The sequence below is a fragment of the Haematobia irritans genome, chromosome 1 (genome assembly GCF_050003625.1).
Source record: "Haematobia irritans isolate KBUSLIRL chromosome 1, ASM5000362v1, whole genome shotgun sequence".
Taxonomy (NCBI): Eukaryota; Metazoa; Arthropoda; class Insecta; order Diptera; family Muscidae; genus Haematobia; species Haematobia irritans.
The window spans coordinates 50,009,608-50,030,245 of record NC_134397.1 but is presented as its reverse complement, the minus strand read 5'-3'; the positions used below and the strand labels follow the sequence as shown (position 1 = coordinate 50,030,245).

General features: G+C 32.9%; 1 protein-coding gene across 1 annotated transcript in view; it reads left to right on the top strand.

The window, feature by feature from the left end:
* dysf (neuronal PAS domain protein dysfusion) overlaps positions 1–20,638 on the top strand; it is a 163,595-nt gene that overhangs the window by 62,871 nt on the left and 80,086 nt on the right. The window contains exon 4 of the mRNA XM_075290300.1: positions 17,192–17,373. Coding sequence (XP_075146415.1) covers positions 17,192–17,373 — 182 coding nt within the window. The remainder of the gene's footprint in view (positions 1–17,191; positions 17,374–20,638) is intronic.

The window sequence follows — 20,638 nt, the reverse complement described above, 5'->3', positions numbered from 1 at the left end:
TCCGATTTAGCTAAAATTTAGCAAAATGAGCAGAATTTATATTGTCGTAAAGTGCAACAAATTTGGTTCAAATCGGTTGAAATTTATATATAGGACTCATATACAACTTTCGCCCGATGCAAAATTTTCGTACCGATTTACTTGAAAGCTTTTTATATATGTTAAAAATATCGATTTTCATATTTTAGGAAAAGCCTAATATGTAATACAATAAAGTAAAGCCTATACTCGTATTTTTTTATTTCTTTTTTAATTTGATTGTTCAAATTTACTACCATTGGTACGAGTTATAGCCTTCAAAGATGAAAAAAAAACATCACACACTGCTCGAAAGTGGTTCTGCGGTATTATGGTCAATTTCCGGCGAAGAACCTTGAGATGATCGGTATTTTTTAGTGTCAACCTTACTCTGCAAAATGCCCCAGGCGCAAAAGTCCCACGGATTGAGATCCGGAAATTTTTATAACCTTCACCACTACAGGGTATAATAAGTTTGTGCATTTGTATGTAACGCCGAGAAGGAATAGTCATAGACCCATCTTTTAGTATACCGATCGGCTTAGAATTAAATTCTGAGTCGATTTAGCAATGTCCGTCTGTTGATGTATTTTTGTGTGCAAAGTCCAGCTAGCAGTTTAAGTTCCATCGTCCTCAAATTTGGCATAGGGTCGTTTTTTGGAACAAAGACAATTGCTATTGATTTTGGAAAAAATCGGTTCAGATTTAGATATAGCTGTCATATATATTTATGCCCGATCTGGTCATAATTGGCGTGTTTATCAACTGATGTTCTTCAAATTCCGTATATCCGAATATTTTATGAGTCTCGAAAAACTTGCAAAATATCTGCCAAATCGGTTCAGATTTAGATATAGCTCCCATATATATCTTCCGTTCGATTTAGATATAGCTCCCATATATATCTTTCGTCCGATTTGCACTTATATGGCCTCAAAAGCCAGAGTTTTGCCATGACTTGCTTCAAATTTTGTACGAGAGGTACATTTAACGGTGTCGTTATGAGTGTCAAATTTGGGTACAATTGACATTCTACTAATGCTTGGCAAATTTGATTGATATCGTTTCAGATTTAGATATAGCTCCCATTTATATCTTTCGTCCGATTTGGGCTTATATGGCCTCAAAAGCCAGAAATTTGCCCTGACTTGCTTCAAATTTTGCACATGGAGTACGTTTAATAGTATCGGTAAGTGTGCCAAATTTGGTTGAAATCGGTTCAGATTTAGATATATCTCCCATATATATCTTTCGCCCGATTTACACTCATAAGACCACGGGGGCCAAAGTTATACTCCCATTTACGTGAAATTTTGCAGAGATTGCAGAATTATTATTCTAACTATGCATGTCAAATTTAGTCAAAATCGGTTCAGATTATATATAGCTCCCATGGGATTTTCCTCCAATTGACTGGATAGTTTCCACAGAGAATATATATAATATGATATTTAATTGTGTCAAGTTTGATCTAATTTGGTTCAGATTTAGATAAAGCCTTTCAGACTTTACACAAAATTCTGTGATGATTTCCCCATATCTTACACACTGTAATGCTAGAATTTCCAAAGAACGGTTGAGTTTTAAATAAATATATCGCAACCCACACTTGACCACATATCGTGGCGAGATCTAACCAATATCCTTGTAAAATCGCCACTGATGAGTAGCAAAAATTGTAAATATTACTAAAATTGTCCTATATCTCGAATACATACACCCAAAAAAAAGTGAACCCACCGTGGAAGAAAATGTAGGTTTATTTTAGAAAATTTTAACTAACATAGTTTTCTAATTGCAACATGTTACAAATAAGTTAATACTATTTTTTCAAATTAAAGAAAAATTATTATAAATAATTAATTTTTGTAGATATACAAAAAATTGTGTCCATTAAAAGTATTTGTACCTGGAAATGCAAACCTTTATATAGCTCCCAGCAAATTTGAAGTAGTTGAGATGGTAACACAAATGTTTGTCTACTTGTTCAAAACTCAATTAAGTCTTTAATTGGAAAAATTTTCGTGAAATGTTTTTGCTGAAATGTGCTCCGATTTGGTATCGATATAAGTTCTGCTTGTCAAATGTTCCTTAAGCTTCAAAAGTAACAGCTAGCGAAATACCATGTGAAATAACACCTCTTATTGGAACAAAACTATATAGAAATGATAATGATATTAATACTTCTTTATGTCCTTTTAACAACAACGTCATACTCTTCACCATTCCCATCACAATCCCATCTTTGGCAGTGTTGACAACGATTGTCTTCGTCATCATTATCTTTGCTATGGTCATGGCATATTGGCATAGCATGGCATGACAACCAACACACGCGTCTGCAATTTATCAAGTAAACATACATAAAATCCAACTAATTGGTTGAAGTCGCACATTTTCTCTTTTAAGAAGGCAATGAGAAGCCAACCACATGTGAGCATAAAATAGGCTATTGCTCTGTTTTTTTCGTGTATGAAAAAAAATCACTAACATTTACAGTGAAGAGAAGCAATAACTAACCATAGCCTCATATGGTAACAACGAATATCAGCAAAATCACAAATGGACAAATACAGAGATATAAACACATACATATGTATCGTTTAATGTTGCTATATATGTCCACAGTTAAGGAGCCAGCCACTTGTGTTAAGAAAACAAAACTGAACCTACTCGTCACCATATGGGGCCATTGGCATTAACATTTTTTTTTGATCTTATGCTTAAAAAAAGGAGAAACTGAGAAACAGTGAATAAGCTTATGTCCGCCTATTTGTCTGTCTTTTGTATTTCTATATACAGACATACTACATACATATATATAGTAATGTGTGACAAGGAGTGAACAAAACATTCGTTAAGTGTCACACGCATCATTGATTTTTACGCGTATCTGTCCAATAAACATTAATACTCGTAAAACACACACACACATATAAGGTGAGCACACATACAAAACAATATTAAAAAACAACAACAACAAATTTTAACTCGAATAAATGTGTGCGTTTATGGTTTGTTTTTGCTTCGTTATGATAGTGATGCGAAACGTACCAATGAAATTTTGATATAAATGATGGATGAATATTTTAATGGGCTTTTTTATTTGCCATCGAAATGGAGAGCATCTGGAAGCAAAACTGATTTACATATGATTTGTGGTTTTATATTTTGCAGTTGTTGTTGTTGTTGGAACTTTTTTTTATGATTCGCTTAAATTGAGTTGATATCAAGTGGTTTTGTGAGTTAATTTTTTGATTCACTGTTGCTATGTTTGTGTCTTAAGTTTTTTTTTTTCGTTTTTATTATTGTTGTACATAGATGAGTTTGTTTCTTAAGCCTTTTGAATACTAAGATAATATTATTTTACAAAACAAGTTTCTTTTGTTTCTCTTGGTTAGTGATATTTAAACAAAAATTATTAATTATCTTTATTAAAATTATTTGAAATGCTTTGAAGAAATTATAATAATTTTTAAATCGTAAATAAATATAAATGGCGATATTTTGTTTTATTTAGAGGTACAAATTTAATGCGCTGATTAGTAACTTTGATGACTTATCTTTATTACAATAAAATGCTCACTGTTTGAAAATTATTTGGAACTTCTTCGATGGACTTAAATCTACTGGTCCATCGAAATTATGGTATGCTCAAATCACGGCAATTAGTCAAAGGGATATACCTTCCTTAAAAAAAAAATTCCTTTATAAATAGTGATCATTGTTAGGTAACATAACATACACAGAAGAAAATATCACCAAAATGTTTCCAATTACAAAGTTAATTGAAGTTGAAAACTTTTTCAATTAAAAAATTAATTGATACTATTAACCTTTTAACCAAACTGAAAACATTGAGTCAATTAAGTCAATGATTGAAATTTTTTAAATTTTCAATTAAAAAATTTATTGGTACAGTCAACTTTTTAATCAAACTCGGAAGAGTATGACTGTTAAAAAATTATGGAATTTTGTTTTCTTAATTAAATTTTTTTTGAAACTATGAATTTTTGAATCAAACTCAAAAGGATTAAAAATAGTAATAGCAAGTGATTGAAATATAGTATATCTATTAAAAAGTGTGTCTTTTTTAACTAAAAATTAAAAAATTTTGCAATCAACATCAATTAAAAATTTAATTGAATCAATTAAAAAATTAATTTAAATCTGATAATGAAGTCAATTAATTTTTAATCAGGTATTTTTTGGATGCCCAATTAAAACTGTGATTGATACTATCGTTTTCGTGATTGAAGATATTTCAATTAAACAATTAATTGGGTCAATTAATTTTGTGATTGAATCAGAAATTTTGTTTTTGTGTGTACGTTTGCATGTTAATTTTTTCAATATATTTTTTATCATTTTTATACCCACCACCATAAAATGGTGACGGGGTATAATAAGTTTGTCATTCCGTTTGTAACACATCGAAATATCGATTTCCGACTATATAAAGTATATATATTCTTGATCAGGGAGAAATTCTAAGACGATATAAACATGTCCGTCTGTCCGTCTGTCTGTCTGTCTGTTGTAATCACGCTACAGCCTTCAATAACGGCGCTATCGTCCCGAAATTTTGACTGCACGCAGGCCAAGTTCGAAGATGGACTATATCGGTCCAGGTTTTGACATAGCTCCCATATAAACCGATCGCCCGATTTGGGGTCTTGGGCTTATAAAAACCATAGTTTTTATTTAATTAGCCTTAAATTGGAAATCTAGAGGTATTATGGGACCATAAAGAGATGTGCCGAAAATGGTGATTATCGGAATATGGTTTGATATAGCCCCCATATAGACCGATCTCCCGATTTTGCTTCTTGGGCGTCTAGAAACTGTATTTTCTATCCGATTTGCCTGAAATTGAAAATCTAAAGGTATTTTAGGACCATAAAAAGGTATGTCGAAAATGGTCCGTATCGGTCTATGTTTTGGTATAGCCGCCATATAGACCGATCTCCCGGTTTTTATTCTTGGGCTTCTATAAACAGTATTTAATACCCGATTTGCCTGAAATTGAAAATCTAGAGGTATTTTAAGATCACAAATAGGTGTGCCGAAATTGAGGTGTATCGGTCCATTTTTTGGTATAGCCCCTATATAGACCGATCTCCCGATTTTACTTCTTTGGCGTCTAGAGACTATATTTTCTAGACGATGTGCTTGAATTGAAAATCTAGAGGTGTGTCGCAAATGATGCCTATCGGTCCATGTTTTGATATAGCCCCCATCTATACCGATCTCCCAATTTTACTTCTTGGGATTCTAGAATCCGTAGTTTTTACCCAATTCGCCTGAAATTGAAAATCTAGTAGTATTCTAGGACCATAAAGAGATGTGCCGAAAATGGTGATTATCGGAAGGTATTTGACATACATTTACGACGTATTTTACCATACGTCAAAAACGTCATAAACCTTCGTAAAATACTTAGTTTTTGACAATATACGAATTTCTATTGAATACTTTTTTTAGAACCGTTTATTTCGTACTTTTTTTTTAATTTTTGTATTTATGAATGACTTTTCATTATAAAAAAGAAAATGCTAACCTTCGTAAAATACTTACTTTTTGGCAAAAATATATTTTTTTGTACAGTACGTTTATTAGAACCATTTATGTCTTACTTGATTTGAGAATGATTATTAATAAAATTAAATATGCGTGGTTGGTATTTTGCATGCCCACATGTTGTACCTAAATCCGATTTGTGCACAACAATGAAAACGAGTTGCATTCAAATGTTTATGCCAGCGAATCGTGCAAATTTCGTTTGAATAAAAATTTTAAAATATTATTATAAAAAATCTAAAATACTTCAATATGACGTTTTCATGGCTTAGGATACTAAAAATAGTTTTTGAAATCAAATCTAAGGGTCCTGTAGGAGTTTTTGACATTTACTACGTTTTTTACCTTTTATACAGGTATATGACGTTTTCGACGTTTACAACTTTTTGACAGTAGAAAACACAAAAAATTGCTACTTGGACCATCTCTGTTTGATATAGACCGATCTCCCGATTTTTCTTCTTGGGCTTCTAAATCCTTAGTTTTTATCCAATTTGCCTGAAATTGGAAATCTAGATGTATTCTAGGACCATAAAGAGGTGTGCCGAATATATTGTGTATGGGTACAGTTTTAGATATAGCTCCCTTATAAACCGGCCCTCCGATTCGGGGTCTAGATTCTAGAACTACAATTAGATGTGCTGAATACTGTGTGTATCGCTCCATGTTTTCGGCATAGCCCCATTAGACCGATTTCCCGATATAACTCCTAGAGTTTCTAGAAATTGTAGTTTTTAACCGATTTGCCTCAAATTGCGGGCATTTTAAACCCACAAAAAAGTGTATATGATTTAGTTTTTATCGGTCCATTTGGTAAGGTCTCCATATGACCGATTTCAAAGTGCACTGATTATGAAAATAGCTTGAAATTGAATGTAAAATTTCCAGATTTTACTTCTCGTAATCATTTAAATAATTGGGGTAAAAATCTACAGATTTTAGATTTCATATCAAGGCGTTATTTCATCATTTTCTTGCACACTTACATGAGATGTTTATGATTCCTCTAAAACTCAAACAAAAAATGGTTCTTATAAATCTAGAATATGACCTAGTCTTCATAGGTAAAATCCTTGCATTTATATTCGCCAAGCGTACTGGTTTAACTGATCTGATTGGGAGAATATCTGTCAGCAAACACCCTGAAATTTTCAAAGGAAACTATTTGATTCATGGTGGTGGGTCCCGAACTTACTACGGTATATACTTGTTTAATTTAATTTTTGACCTAGATGATTGCGCAGATCGTTAGGAAAACTCTTAACCCTATGTTAGATGAGACTGTCCCAAAACTTTGTAAGAATTTTCTCTATTACAAAATATTTCGTCTAAATTTGGATTATTTATTCACATCTAAACGTTTTTGGTTGGTATTTTGGATTTTATAGGTGGTTCAAATGAAATATATGGTTAATCTTCATTATAGTGACTTAGATCCTAGGTCTTAGGCTTTTTTTAATTTGTTCAAGTGTCTAAAATTTATATCATATTTTTCTTTGAGCGGGATCCCGGGAAATTTGAAAAAAATCCCCATTTCCCGGGAATGAAAAAAGTCGGAGAAAAATAAAACCTTAACTTTTACACAAATGAAGTTACACAAAATAATTCATAATTTTGTGTGTTCATTCATCCAATTTAGTCGGCGTGTAGGAATAGAGATTATGGACCTTGTGGTTTATGATTTTTCTCTAAGCTTGTGAAGTCACATCACGTTTCATTTATCTTTACCCTTTATGGTCCAGGAACGCATAACATTTGATGAAATAAATTCCATAATTATCTACCAACACCGATGAAATTTAGCTACTGTTTTTCTTGCCCTCTCCCTTACGTTTAGGGGTTTAACTCTCCTAAGACCTAACACATGTGGAACGTCATTTCATCGAAAAGTCTTATAACTAAACTTCCACAATTTCATTCTTAATTATACGTCCTAAATTCGTCAAAATTTCATGATCATCCGAATATGAACTACCTTCAATTATAAAGTGGAAAGACCAAACTGTTTGTTGCTCACTCTCGAGGGTGGTTCGATAGTCTGAATGGTGGATAAGCATTTCATAATTTATTTACTATCTTGTGGTTCATTCTCGTTAAATTGTTATTTTATTATTAAAATTTCCGTCAGATCGACTATGTACTTTTATTGCGTGTGGAATCCGAAGTGTTAGAAAAATGGCAAAAAGCCATATCGGTTGGAGATTCGGTTGTTTCTTTTCGAAATCGTATTGTAAAATCAAGGAGCAATTTTTAAGGTGACTATTTTTTCCTCGGTTGCTACTATCAAGAATAGCTTGAAGTGCTTATATCATCAAAAACTGAATTCAAACAACGAAGGTTTATTTCACAAGCCCCGAAATAACATAGTTTTTAAAAATATCCAGTTAATAAATCACTACTTTTCCAAAATATTTGTTCTCTTCTTGTAGGATAAGTGCTTAGCAGACCATCTTTATGAAAGCATGGTAAACAGAATGACAAAATTAATTTGTGGCCATATTAATATAAGAGAGGCTACACAAATATGGAGCTTAGTTCTCAAGCTATAATTTCCATAAAATGTTTCCAAAGTAGCAGTAAATAAAAAACTAACTTAAATCCCAAAATTAGCCACTATGGCATGAGTAATGCAAAAATTTTAGCGCCTATGGCGTTTTATTTACAAACGCAAACCTGATCTGATGGGATGAAGAAGATTGATACTAGCTGCTGCAACAAATAAGCTAAACATAAAGTAGCAAACTATCGATTCTTGCACCCAAGCAAGCTGCAATCATACATAAGACCTACACTTTTCTCTGGGAAGATCTTTTGGTCTCCCTCAAAGAAATGTTCCCAATACTGCATAATGAGTTTTATGTTCACTTTTCCCACGCTACAAATTCTTAAGACTCCACCACCACCACCACCGCCATCACACACATTCGACTAAATTGGATTGATGAACAAGTTCTTGAGCAAATGATGATTTTGCTTTCATTTGCAAAGGAGCCAAGTACTTTTTGGCTGGGGGAAAATTACTAGAAGATTATGTGTTTGGTGATTGTTGAACTATGTAGACAGTCAGTAGTTGTTGGTTGGCAACCAACATTCCATTGAAATCTATGCAAGATTTGGGATTAAAGATAATGTTAAAAAAAATATAGATCATATTGAAAAGGTTTTGTGCGGATTTTGTAACTCACACATACAAAACCTAAACATGTATGGTGCCACAAAACTTCATTGATTACGTTTTACTACTTCTGTGCCATAAGATAGTAATTCGAAGAATTCCCAATAATTCCCAAGAAACCCTCTAACGAATACTATGTGGTTAGGGTCATCCACCACATGAGCACTCTTCACTGACCACAATATAAATTCATTTCAAAAATAATTGAATTAGTCGTAAGTTTCATAACAGTCCTCTTCTTAAATACATGGTGGAGAATAGCAAGAAACAAGCACTAAAGTTAAAGCTAATCGTCTGTTATTTTGAGGAAATAATATTATCGATGAGCTCAGGAGTGGGCAATGTTGTTGATGTTAAGTGTTTTTTTTTTATTCTAAGGCAGTGATATTTTTTGTATACACATTAAATGAACGATATTCCTACTGTCCCTATCTACTATTGAAGGCAAATTACCTTATTCATCCATTAACTCCATTTATTTTGTTTTCTGTGGTAAAATATTTACGGCAAGTGTAATCGAAATTAAACGAGCAATGTGTCGTGTGTTAATAAAATATTAAATAAAATTTTGAAAAAAAAAAAAATTTATTGAAATAAAAATTTGGTAGATTAGTTTTGGCATGACTGTTAGCGGCCATATACTAGCGCAATGTACCAAATTTCAACCGAATCGGATGAATTTAGCTAAAAAAAAAAAATCTATAGAAATAAAATTTTGGTAAATTAGTTTTGGCGATATGGACCAATTTTTGCGTGGTTGGCGATCGGCTATTTATAACTATAGACCGATATGGACCAATTTTTGTATGACTGTTAGCGGCCATATACTAGCGCAATGTACCAAATTTCAACCGAATCGGATAAATTTTGCTCCTCCAAGAGGTTCCGGAGGTCAAATCTGGGTATAGATTTATATGGGGGCTATATATAATTATAGACCGATATGGACCAATTTTTGCATGGTTGTTAGGGACCATATACTAACACCACGTACAAATTTCAACCGGATCGGATGAATTTTGTTCCTCCAAGAGGCTTCGGAGTTCAAATCTGGGGATCGGTTTATATGGGGGCTATATAAAATTATGGACCGGTATAGACCAATTTTTGCATGGTTGTTAGAGACCATATACTAACACTACGTACCGAATTTCAACCGGATCGGAAGAAATTTGCTCCTCTAAGAGGCTCCGAAGGTCAAATCTGGGGATCGGTTTATATGGGGGCTATATATAATTATGAACCGATATGGACCAATTTTTGCATGGTTGTTAGAGATCATATACTAACACTACGTACCAAATTTCAACCGGATCGGATGAATTTTGCTCCTCCAAGAGGCACCGAAAGCCAAATCTAGGGGTCGGCTTATATGGGGGCGGGCTATACGTAAAAGTGGTCCGATATGGCCCATTTGCTATACAATCCGACCTACATCAATACCAACTACTTGTGCCAAGTTTCAAGTCGATAGCTTGTTTCGTTCGGAAGTTAGCGTGATTTCAACATACGGACGAACGGAGATGCTTAGATCGACTCAGGATTTCACCACGACCCAGAATATATATACTTTATGGGGTCTTAGAGCATTATTTCGATGTGTTACAAACGAAATGACGAAGTTAATATACCCCCCATCCTATGGTGGAGGGTATAAAAATAATTAAAATAAAATAAAAGAATTAAACTAAATTAAATTTGCATAAATTAAGTTAAATGTAATGAAGTTAAAGTAAATTAAACTTTGCCTAGTTAAAATACCTTAATTAAAGTAAAACTTGAATTCAAACACAAGTTGGCCTCAGCACTCAAGTTTGTCTCTTAAGTCTTTTGTTTTGTATAACTCAAAATCCTTTTCGTTTGAGTGCCTTATGTTGCCCACATTTTAGATTGTGCAATATTTGCCATTATAACTTGCGCGTAACACTGGTAGCCAGGCTAACAGCAGACCACATCTCCTTCATCATCTTATGACCATCCATAGCCTTCAATACATTCACAACTCCAAACATATTTCCTTGTGAATTTTGTTGAAAAATATGTTCAATGTTTTTTTTTGGGACTTTTTATGCCACATCGAGATGTATCACTCATCCATAGTGGATGCTGATGAGACGAGGACGACGATGACGATGATGCTGGTTATAGAAGGCGCGATATGCAAAAGGTGCCCCTGAACTATAGTGGTAGACTGCTGCTGCTTTTACACGAACTATACTACGTCAATTGTATGTGTGGTTGTTGTTGTTGTTATTGTGGCGAAAATGTCGATGTTATGGGCACAGTTGGTAACAATAACAAAAAGTTAGTATTTAGAAGATCAACAGTCTTAAGGATTGATATGGCGAACGAGGGAAGGAAGAGGGGAAAAAGTCCATGCTGGTATTGTCGTTGTTGTTTTAGTTGCATGGCCTTAAAAATGCATAAAGGAACTCTCACACTTTTTCCACCAAACACCATCGCTACTGGTGGCTAAATCCAAGCAATGTTGTAGTTGTTGCTGGTTTTTGTTTTTTTTTTTCAGCAATAACCATGGTGGTCAATTATCCTGACTTTAGCCTTAGCTACCGGTATTGAATATTAACCAAGTTGTTGGTGGTTTGGTATTTTGTGTATGCCAAGGTTTATGGATTTATGAGAGAAAAAGGCGAAACAGCTTGGTTATACGTAAAATACTTGATAGGTAGTGGGGTGTTTGGATTCCTCTCATTTAGCCTTAAACAAAAATCAAAGTAGCCAACAAAGGAGAGAAAAAAACAAAAGCAATAATAAAGCATAGGCTATGGAAAGCGGTAGGACCGACGGACAGGCAGGGAATGAAGCCTAACGCTTATGCGTGATATTGATCGGCGCTTCTCAACACACACACACACACACACTAATCTGTAATGCTCCTCACCATTTCTGAACTTAGCCTGTAATTCTTGACTCTTATGTCCAGGCTTAGTTTTTGTGCCTACCTTATTTGTGGTCCACAACACATTCTTAATAACGGATTGTTGGAATCTTACGCTGTGGTTTTTTACATAGTTATTTCATCATATTTTTGATTCCTTCGAATTTTTTGTGGGATTTTTTTTGTGAGTGAGTGAGTTTTTCCGCTACTGGGCAATATTTGTGAATATCTTAACTTGATATAGCATATTTTGTATGTAGAAGTTTAATGCTTAAGGCTACTACTATCAGATTCTTATTCTGAGTCAGATGCTGGTTGGGAGACTGCTAACATCTTGGAAGCTGTAATCTATTCTCTCCGCTTTGTACCCCATGATTGGTTTAATTTGCGTGCGAAAAGTTTTTTTTTTTTGTTATAAATATTCGGAGATTAAGTTTTTCTCGAGATTTTTTTTTCCATTTCCCATGACCACATTCTTTAGGTTTGCCGAAGATGATATTAATGTTTTTTTTTTCACTCATCTTTGTATAAATAGGCTAATAAATTGAATTAATAAAAACTCTAAGCTGTCTTTTGAAAAGATTCATTATTAGTAAAAAAAAAAATATATGTGACCAATTATTTGATTATCTTTCGTGGGAAGCAAAGTGTATTCTCAATAATTGATTAATAAGTGGGATTAGCTTTTATACGGTGCTTCATTATGTGGTATGGTATATTACCAGAAAACATTTTCAATATAATTTTTATTTCTTAACCCATTGGCGTTCAAGACTGTAAAATGTACACGCAAAAAGTAAAATCTTTGGAAAATTGGTATTGCAAACGTCATTCGTTTCTTACACTTTTTTGAGGCAGAATTATAAAATTTTGAGATGTTCGAAATTAATTAAAATAAAATAATAAAATGTCTACTTTTTATAGAATATCAATATTCACAGAAAAAACTCTACTCTCTTTTGAACTTGATACACTTGGGATATTGATGTTACACTTTTCCAGACCAAATACCTTTTTTCGCTCCTTCCATTAATGTTTGTTCCCATTGGGTTAGTTTTTTTTTTTTTTAAATTTGGAAAGAGAAAAAGTCATAAGGAACCAAATCATGAGATTACACCCAGTGAATAAATATGATCACCTCAAACATGTTTCAAGAGCAAAATGTTATTTTTGCATAGTGACTATGCAACATGTTCGCTACAATCATGTTATTTTCTCGGAAATTATGTATCTGTTTTCGTGAAATCATGTTATATTTGGCAAGAAAACAAAAGTTTTGCGATAAACATGTTACATGGTCACCATCCACAAATAACATTTTGCTCTTGAAACAGGATTGAGGTGATAATATTCCTCCTCTGGGTGTACGGTGAATGGATCCCTGTGATTCTTTTACATTTCTCCAGGTGGTCAATGTGACTCACACCTTGTTAAAGCCTGGAAATGGTGTTCATCAGTTTTCCGGTTGATGGGACAGACTTCGTTTTTTTCAGAGTATGTGCTGCAGATGCAGTTTACTGTTAAAACAGTTTTCCATATCGAAAATTTCGAGCCAGATATAACCCATGCTATCGTTTAAAATGCCTACAGTCTGAACTAAATTGAAATCAGAGTTTTTCTGTGAAAGACTAATCCTTCGTGGTATCCGTTTTCGTAGCCTTGGACGTGACTCATCCATAAACCAAAAATTTTGAAATTTTTTACATCAATTTCTAGATGTAAGATATCGAAGAAGAAAATCCGCTGTATGCAACATCAAATGGCTATTTGATTTCGCTTTGCAAGCACCTTAAAAAATAAGAATCGAATCACCAACCGATATTGCCGTGTTGCCTTTTTTATCTTCACCAGTGATGGGGATATACTCGTAATAAGTCTGTCATTCCGTTTGTAACAGATCAAAATATCGATTTCCGACTATACAAAGTATATATGTATGCTTGATAAGGGAAAAATTCTAAGACAATATAACTATGTCCGTATGTCTGTCTGTTGTAATCACGCTACAGCATTTAATAATTTTGCACAAACTTATCTTTTGTCTACAGACAGGCCATGTTCTAAGATGGGCTATATCATTCCAGGTTTTGATATAGCTCGCATATAAACCGAAATACCGATTATAGGTCTTCAACATCTAGACTAGAGGGGTGCGCGTGAATGAAATTTCACTCACGAACATTCACGAAAAAAAATATTTATTCACGCACGCACGCTCACGCACGATACGTGTAGTAACCAATCCCGCTCACGCACATTAACGGAATGAAATCCATTACTCACGCACGAACTACTTTCAAAGACTCACGTTCACGCACGATTCACGAGACTCACGACATTTTTCAAACGGTAAAGGTAACAAAATCAGCAAAGGTAACAAAATTCAAAAATAGAATATAACAGGTTGACTGATAAGTCCCCGGTCTAACAAGGAAAAACACATTTTTTTTGTCAAAATTCGTTTTTATTATTCAACATAGTTCCCTTCAAGAGCGATACAACGATTATAACGACCTTCAAATTTTTTGATTCCTTCGATTTTGCCTCAAAATAGGCCTCAATTTCGGCGATCACCTCTTCATTGCAGCCAAATTTTTCTCTGCGAGCATCCTTTTGAGGTCTGAGAACAAGAAAAAGTCGCTGGGGGCCAGATCTTGTGAATACGGTGGGTGGGGAAGCACGGTGCGTTGTCTTGGTGGAACAACACTTTTTTCTTCTTCATATGGGGCCGTTTTGCCGCGATTTCGACCTTCAAACGCTCCAATAACGCCATATAATAGTCACTGTTGATGGTTTTTCCCTTCTCAAGATAATCGATAAAAATTATTCCATGCGCATCCTAAAAAACAGAGGCCATTACTTTGCCAGCAGACTTTTGAGTCTTTCCACGCTTCGGAGACGGTTCACCGGTCGTTGTCCACTCAGCCGGTTGTCGATTGGACTCAGGAGTGTAGTGATGGAGCCATGTTTCATCCATTGTCACATATCGACGGAAAAACTCGGGTGTATTACGAGTTAACAGCTGCAAACACCACTAGAATCATCAACACATTGTTGTTTTTGGTCAAATGTGAGCTCGCACGGCACCCATTTTGCACAGAGCTTCCGCATATCCAAATATTGATGAATGATATGACCAACACGTTCCTTTGATATCTTTATGGCCTCTGCTATCTCGATCAACTTCATTTTACGGTCATTCAAAATCATTTTGTGGATTTTTTTGATGTTTTCGTCAGTAACCACCTCTTTCGGGCGTCCACTGCGTTCACCGTCCTCCGTGCTCATTTCACCACGATTGAATTTTGCATACCAATCAATTATTGTTGATTTCCCTGGGGCAGAGTCCGGAAACTCATTATCAAGCCAAGTGTTTGCTTCCACCGTATTTTTTCCCTTCAGAAAACAGTATTTTATCAAAACACGAAATTCCTTTTTTTTCAATTTTTTTCACAATAAGAAAAGTTGCAAAAGACGCTCTATCTCACAAACTAATTGACTTACAGACGTCAAATTTTTACACGAATCATTTAAAGGTTGGTACTATATAAAAATAATATGCATTTAATACTAGCGACGCCATCTATGTGCCAGACCGGGGACTTATCAGCGAACCTGTTAGTTCAAGTGCTAAATTAATTTCAGTTAACATACGGGTATGAATTAAATCTTGATTTTTTGTGAGCGTGATTTTGCCGAAATTTTATTTACGTACATTCACGAACCGATCTTATTTGTTGCTTCTAGAAATCGTTTTTACGGAATTTGGTTGAAATTGGAATTTTTGAGGTATTTGAGGTCCTCAAATTGGTGTTCCGAATATTGTGTGAATCGCGCCATGTTTTGCTATAGCTCGATATAGTCCCGATTTGATTCGTGGACTTCTAGAAATCACAATCAAGTTACAATCTTCAATAATGAACCTATCGTGCTGGCATTTCAGGCTCACTTATACTTTAGTGATATAGCTCACATATAAACCTACTTCCCTATTCGGGGTCTTGAGCACCTAGTCTAGACTCATCTTTTGTCCGCAGGCTTGTCAAATTTGAAGATAGGCTATATCGGTCCAGGTTTTGATATAGCACCCATATAAATCGACCTCCCGATACAGGATCTTGGGCATCTAGATATTAGCATGAAATTTAAAAAGTGGAGGTACTGTAGGTTCACGAGTATATATGCTGAATATGGTGTGAATCCGTCCATGTTTTGGTATAACACCCATATAGACCGATCTACCGATTTAACTCGTTTGGCCTCCAGAAATCACAATTTTTATCTGAGCTGTCGTGCTCATTTAATTAATGCGGGTAAAAATCTATAGAATTTAGATTTCAAGTCATATGAACAGCATTCTTTTTTAAATTTTTCTTTGCGCTTAGAAGATAAGTTTAACCCTTAAATGCGCACTGTATATTTTAAGATACAACCAGAAAAAAATTCATACGTCTTAAAATTCTATGAAATCAAGTTTGTTGCATTTAAAACATCATAACGCTATTTTTTAAAATATGTTTTTCCGGAAATGACCAAAAAATTTAAATAATATTTACCAGATTTGAAGGCAATGTTGGTAAAAAACTGTCAATTGTAAAAATACATCTATTCCCTCTTTTCTACTTAAATCAAATTGTTTGTTTGTAAATAAAAACGAAATTTACACTGTATTTTTTAAGATACAACCAATATTTTTTTCAATAAAACACATATTGTTTTTAAATGTCGTATGCAGATGTTTTTTTTTACCATTTTGCACATTATATATTTTTTTCGGAATCTTGGGCATTTAAGGGTTAAGATTCCTCTAAAACTCTAACAAAAATGTTTCTTATAAATCCCAAATCTAATGCAGTCTCCATATGTAGAAACTTTAAAATTAACTTCGGGTAGCGTACTAGTTGAACCGATTTGTTGGGGAGAATATCTGTCATCAATTTCCTTAAAATTCGATATATTTTCAAGTAATGCTATGTGTATTTAGGATTCAGCCCGGCCGAACTTAAGTCCGTATAGACTTGTTGTTGAAAAAGTAGTTTCACTAAGGCCAGAAAAAACTCCCTATTGATAAATATGGCAACGGATACTAACATTTTATTCGATTTGGATTAACACTTTTCTCTTTCACTTTGCTTTGTCCTAGTGATTGCAAACAATTTTGTTTTATTTTGGCCACTGTATTGATTATACCATACAATCAATATACACAAAACCAAGGATTCCACCAATACAGGCTAAAAGTTTTTTTTTGTTTTCAAAAAAATAAAGCGTAAAAAGTAGCCCTAACCCCCAAAGCCTTCAAATTAGTACTTTCAGCACAAAAATTCATAAGAACTAACATTTGTCGTTTATTTAAGACATCATGGCCTTTTAACGAGGCATAAAAGTTCCTCCAATCATAAAGCAACTAAAGCAAAAATCGATAGTTTTCTGGTGTATATTTTTTACGATGACTTTCGTACGATCTTTTATTACCCAAAAGGTTTATAATGTGTGTGTGTGTTTGTGGTTTTTTATTATAGGTTCGATGCCAACAAATCAACAAAAGGTGCTTCCAAATTACGTCGAGATTTAATTAATGCCGAAATTGCTAACCTGCGAGATCTATTGCCATTGCCGCAATCAACGCGGCAGCGTTTATCACAGCTTCAACTTATGGCGCTAGTCTGTGTTTATGTAAGGAAGGCAAATTATTTTCAACAAGGTGAGTAATTAGCGAATATTTAAATAACAAAATTTTATTTTTATTTAAAGGCTAATTCCTTGGAACGATAACCTATTGATTAAAAAAAAATAAATTTTAAGTATCATAAATTATATAGCGGGAATTATAGTTTTTCTTCTTCTTGAGCATAGGATACATATCACCCTTTTCCTTTAATCATTAAAGATAGGGCCTAATAGAAATCTCACATCCAAAATTGAGGATTACCAAAAATGATTTGGTCGGAAGACAGAAGAAAACAGGATATACAAAAAAATTATGATTCAATCACGAAATTAATTGATTCAATTATTTTTTTAATTTATTCATCACGAAATTGATAGCATCAATCACACACAGAAACAAATATCGCGAAATTTTTCCAATTAATATTTTAATTTAATTTTAAAAAATACTCAATTAAATATTTAATTGGTTCAAAAATTTTTTAATTGAAATAAAAATCAGTCACACAAATTAATAGTATCAACTAATTTTTTAATTGAGTGTCAATTAGTTTTTTAATTGATACTATAATTTCTGTGATTGAAGACATTGCAATTAAAAATTAATAGGATCAATGAATTTCGTGATTAAATAAAAAAAAAAATAAATATTTTTTTGTGTGCAGAAACAAATATCGCGAAAATTTGTCCAATTATTATTTTAATTGAATTTTAAAAAATATTCAGTTAAAAATTTAATTGGTTCAACAAATTTTTTAATTGAAACAAAAATCTTTTAATTGACGTTGGTGATTGATACTATCATTTCTGTGATTGAAGACATTCCAATTAAAAATTAATTGGATCAATTAATTTCGTGATTGAAGGCAAAAATTATTTTTTTCTGTTCAGAATTTAGAAATAAAAAATATACTTGATTAAAAATTTAATTAATTTCTTCCTGTATTTTCAATTAATTTTTTAATTTGTTCAATTAAAAATGTAATCGATTCTGGTCGAATATCTCAATTAATTTTTCAATTGAAGCAATCAATTACTTATTTATTATTGTTTATTTATTTATAATTATTTTTACTTTAGATAAAATCATTTTACCAAAGTTTATACTTGCTTATGAATTTTCCGGTTATAATTATGGTTGGATTTTTTTTTCTAAATTTAATGAACCAATGAATAGTATGAAACTTATTATTTTCGTATAAAATTTTCAATTATTTTTCCCTTTGGAAATATTTTTTTTTTTATTTAAATGTCAATTGGGATAATCAATATTTTAATTAAAAATTTAAAAAATCTTCAATAATTTTTTTAAAAGGTGGCACATTTTAAAATAGTGGCACACTTTTTTATAGAAAATGTAACTTTGAAATGCATTTTTATCAGTATCTTCTGTAGAATTGTGAAACATTTTTTTTTAAATTTTGATCCTCACTAACCTAACAATCATTTTATTTCCATTTCGTTTAAAACCATTCCTTGAAATTTAATATTAATTCGGTTTATCTACTACAGAAAAAATCATTTGTATATTTTTGAGCGGATCACTTGCCCATATCTGCACAGAAAAAAAACACGAAAATTTTTCCAATTAAAATCTTAATTGAGTTTAAAAAAAAAATCAATTAGAAATTTAATTGATACAACAATTTTTTAATTGAAACAAAAATCAATCACAAAAATTAATAGAATCAATTAACCTGTGCCTTTTTAACTTCCATGGAAGTTCTTTTGAGTAGGTTTTGCAAATTACGAGAATTTGTATTTTTTTTGTTGATTTTTTAATGGAACAAATATATTTATACAAAAATTTATACCGAACATAAAAAAATAATCGTTCATACTAATAATGAACACCTCGAGAAGCAGTTAGAATGATCGTATTACGATCATATCACAAACATGTTCGCTTTGTGCTCAATGGCGTTTGTGGCTGAGTGTGCTAAGGAGTTCTGTTATGGTGCCAAATAAAAATCCAGGTTCAACACCTGGTCGGAGCGAAAGTTTTTTAAATTGTAAAAATTAGATAATAGGAAAATACCAATGTAATAAAAAATATAGATGAAAAAAGTGAAACTAGTTGAAAAAAATTATTTTTCGCTTTTTAAATTTCTTCATTCAAACGAATTATCAAGGCACAACTTCTAAAGCAATGCAAAAAATACAAAAAGGGAGTACTTCCGTCCTATGACAAGCCCATGTAAAATTCATTGGAAATTATCCAAGTTTGCACTACTTCCGGATCACAGATTGGGGATCCAAACTACTTTTTTGGAAGCTCTTTCTTTACTGGGTTTTTAATTGACTTTCAATTAATATTTTAATTGATACTATCATTTCTGTGATTGACGACATTTCAATTAAAAATTAATTGGATCAATTAATTTTCAATTGAAGACAACAAATATATTTTTTGTGTGCGTAATCTTAACGGTATTTAGGGCACAATGTATAAAACATCTAACAGTATAACTAAATGTTATTGAAAAGTGGCAGAGTATGATATTAAGGTGGCACAAAAATGTAAAAAGTGTCACATTTAGTGGAACAAGACAAAATGGCATAAAAGTGTCACCGCTTGAAAAAAATCCAGCTAATATTTTATTGAAACTGCTTCAATCACAAAAACTATAGTATAAATTAACAACGCCAGTTCAAAAATTAGATGGTCCAATAAATGTCGGTGATTGATTTTAGATTTGATTAAAAAATTAATTGAAGCTATTAAAATTTTAAATGATTGTTTTTAATTGCAAAATGTTTAGTGATAATTTTTTGTCATCAATCATGAAATTGATTGATCTAACAGGTTAGCTGATAAGTCCCCGGTCTAACAAAGAAAAACACATTTTTTGTCAAAATTAGTTTTTATTATTCAACATAGTTCCCTTCAAGAGCGATACAACGATTATAACGACCTTCCAATTTTTTGATACCATTTTGGTAGTACTCCTTCGGTTTTGCCTCAAAATAGGCCTCAGTTTCGGCGATCACCTCTTCATTGCAGCCAAATTTTTTCCCTGCGAGCATCCTTTTGAGGCCTGAGAACAAGAAAAAATCGCTGGGGGCCAGATCTGGAGAATACGGTGGGTGGGGAAGCAATTCGAAGCCCAATTCATGAATTTTTGCCATCGTTCTCAATGACTTGTGGCACGGTGCGTTGTCTTGGTGGAACAAAACTTTTTGCTTGTTCTTAGGGGGCCGTTTTGCCGCGATTTCGACCTTCAAACGCTCCAATAACGCCATATAATAGTCACTGTTGATGGTTTTTTCCCTTCTCAAGGTAATCGATAAAAATTATT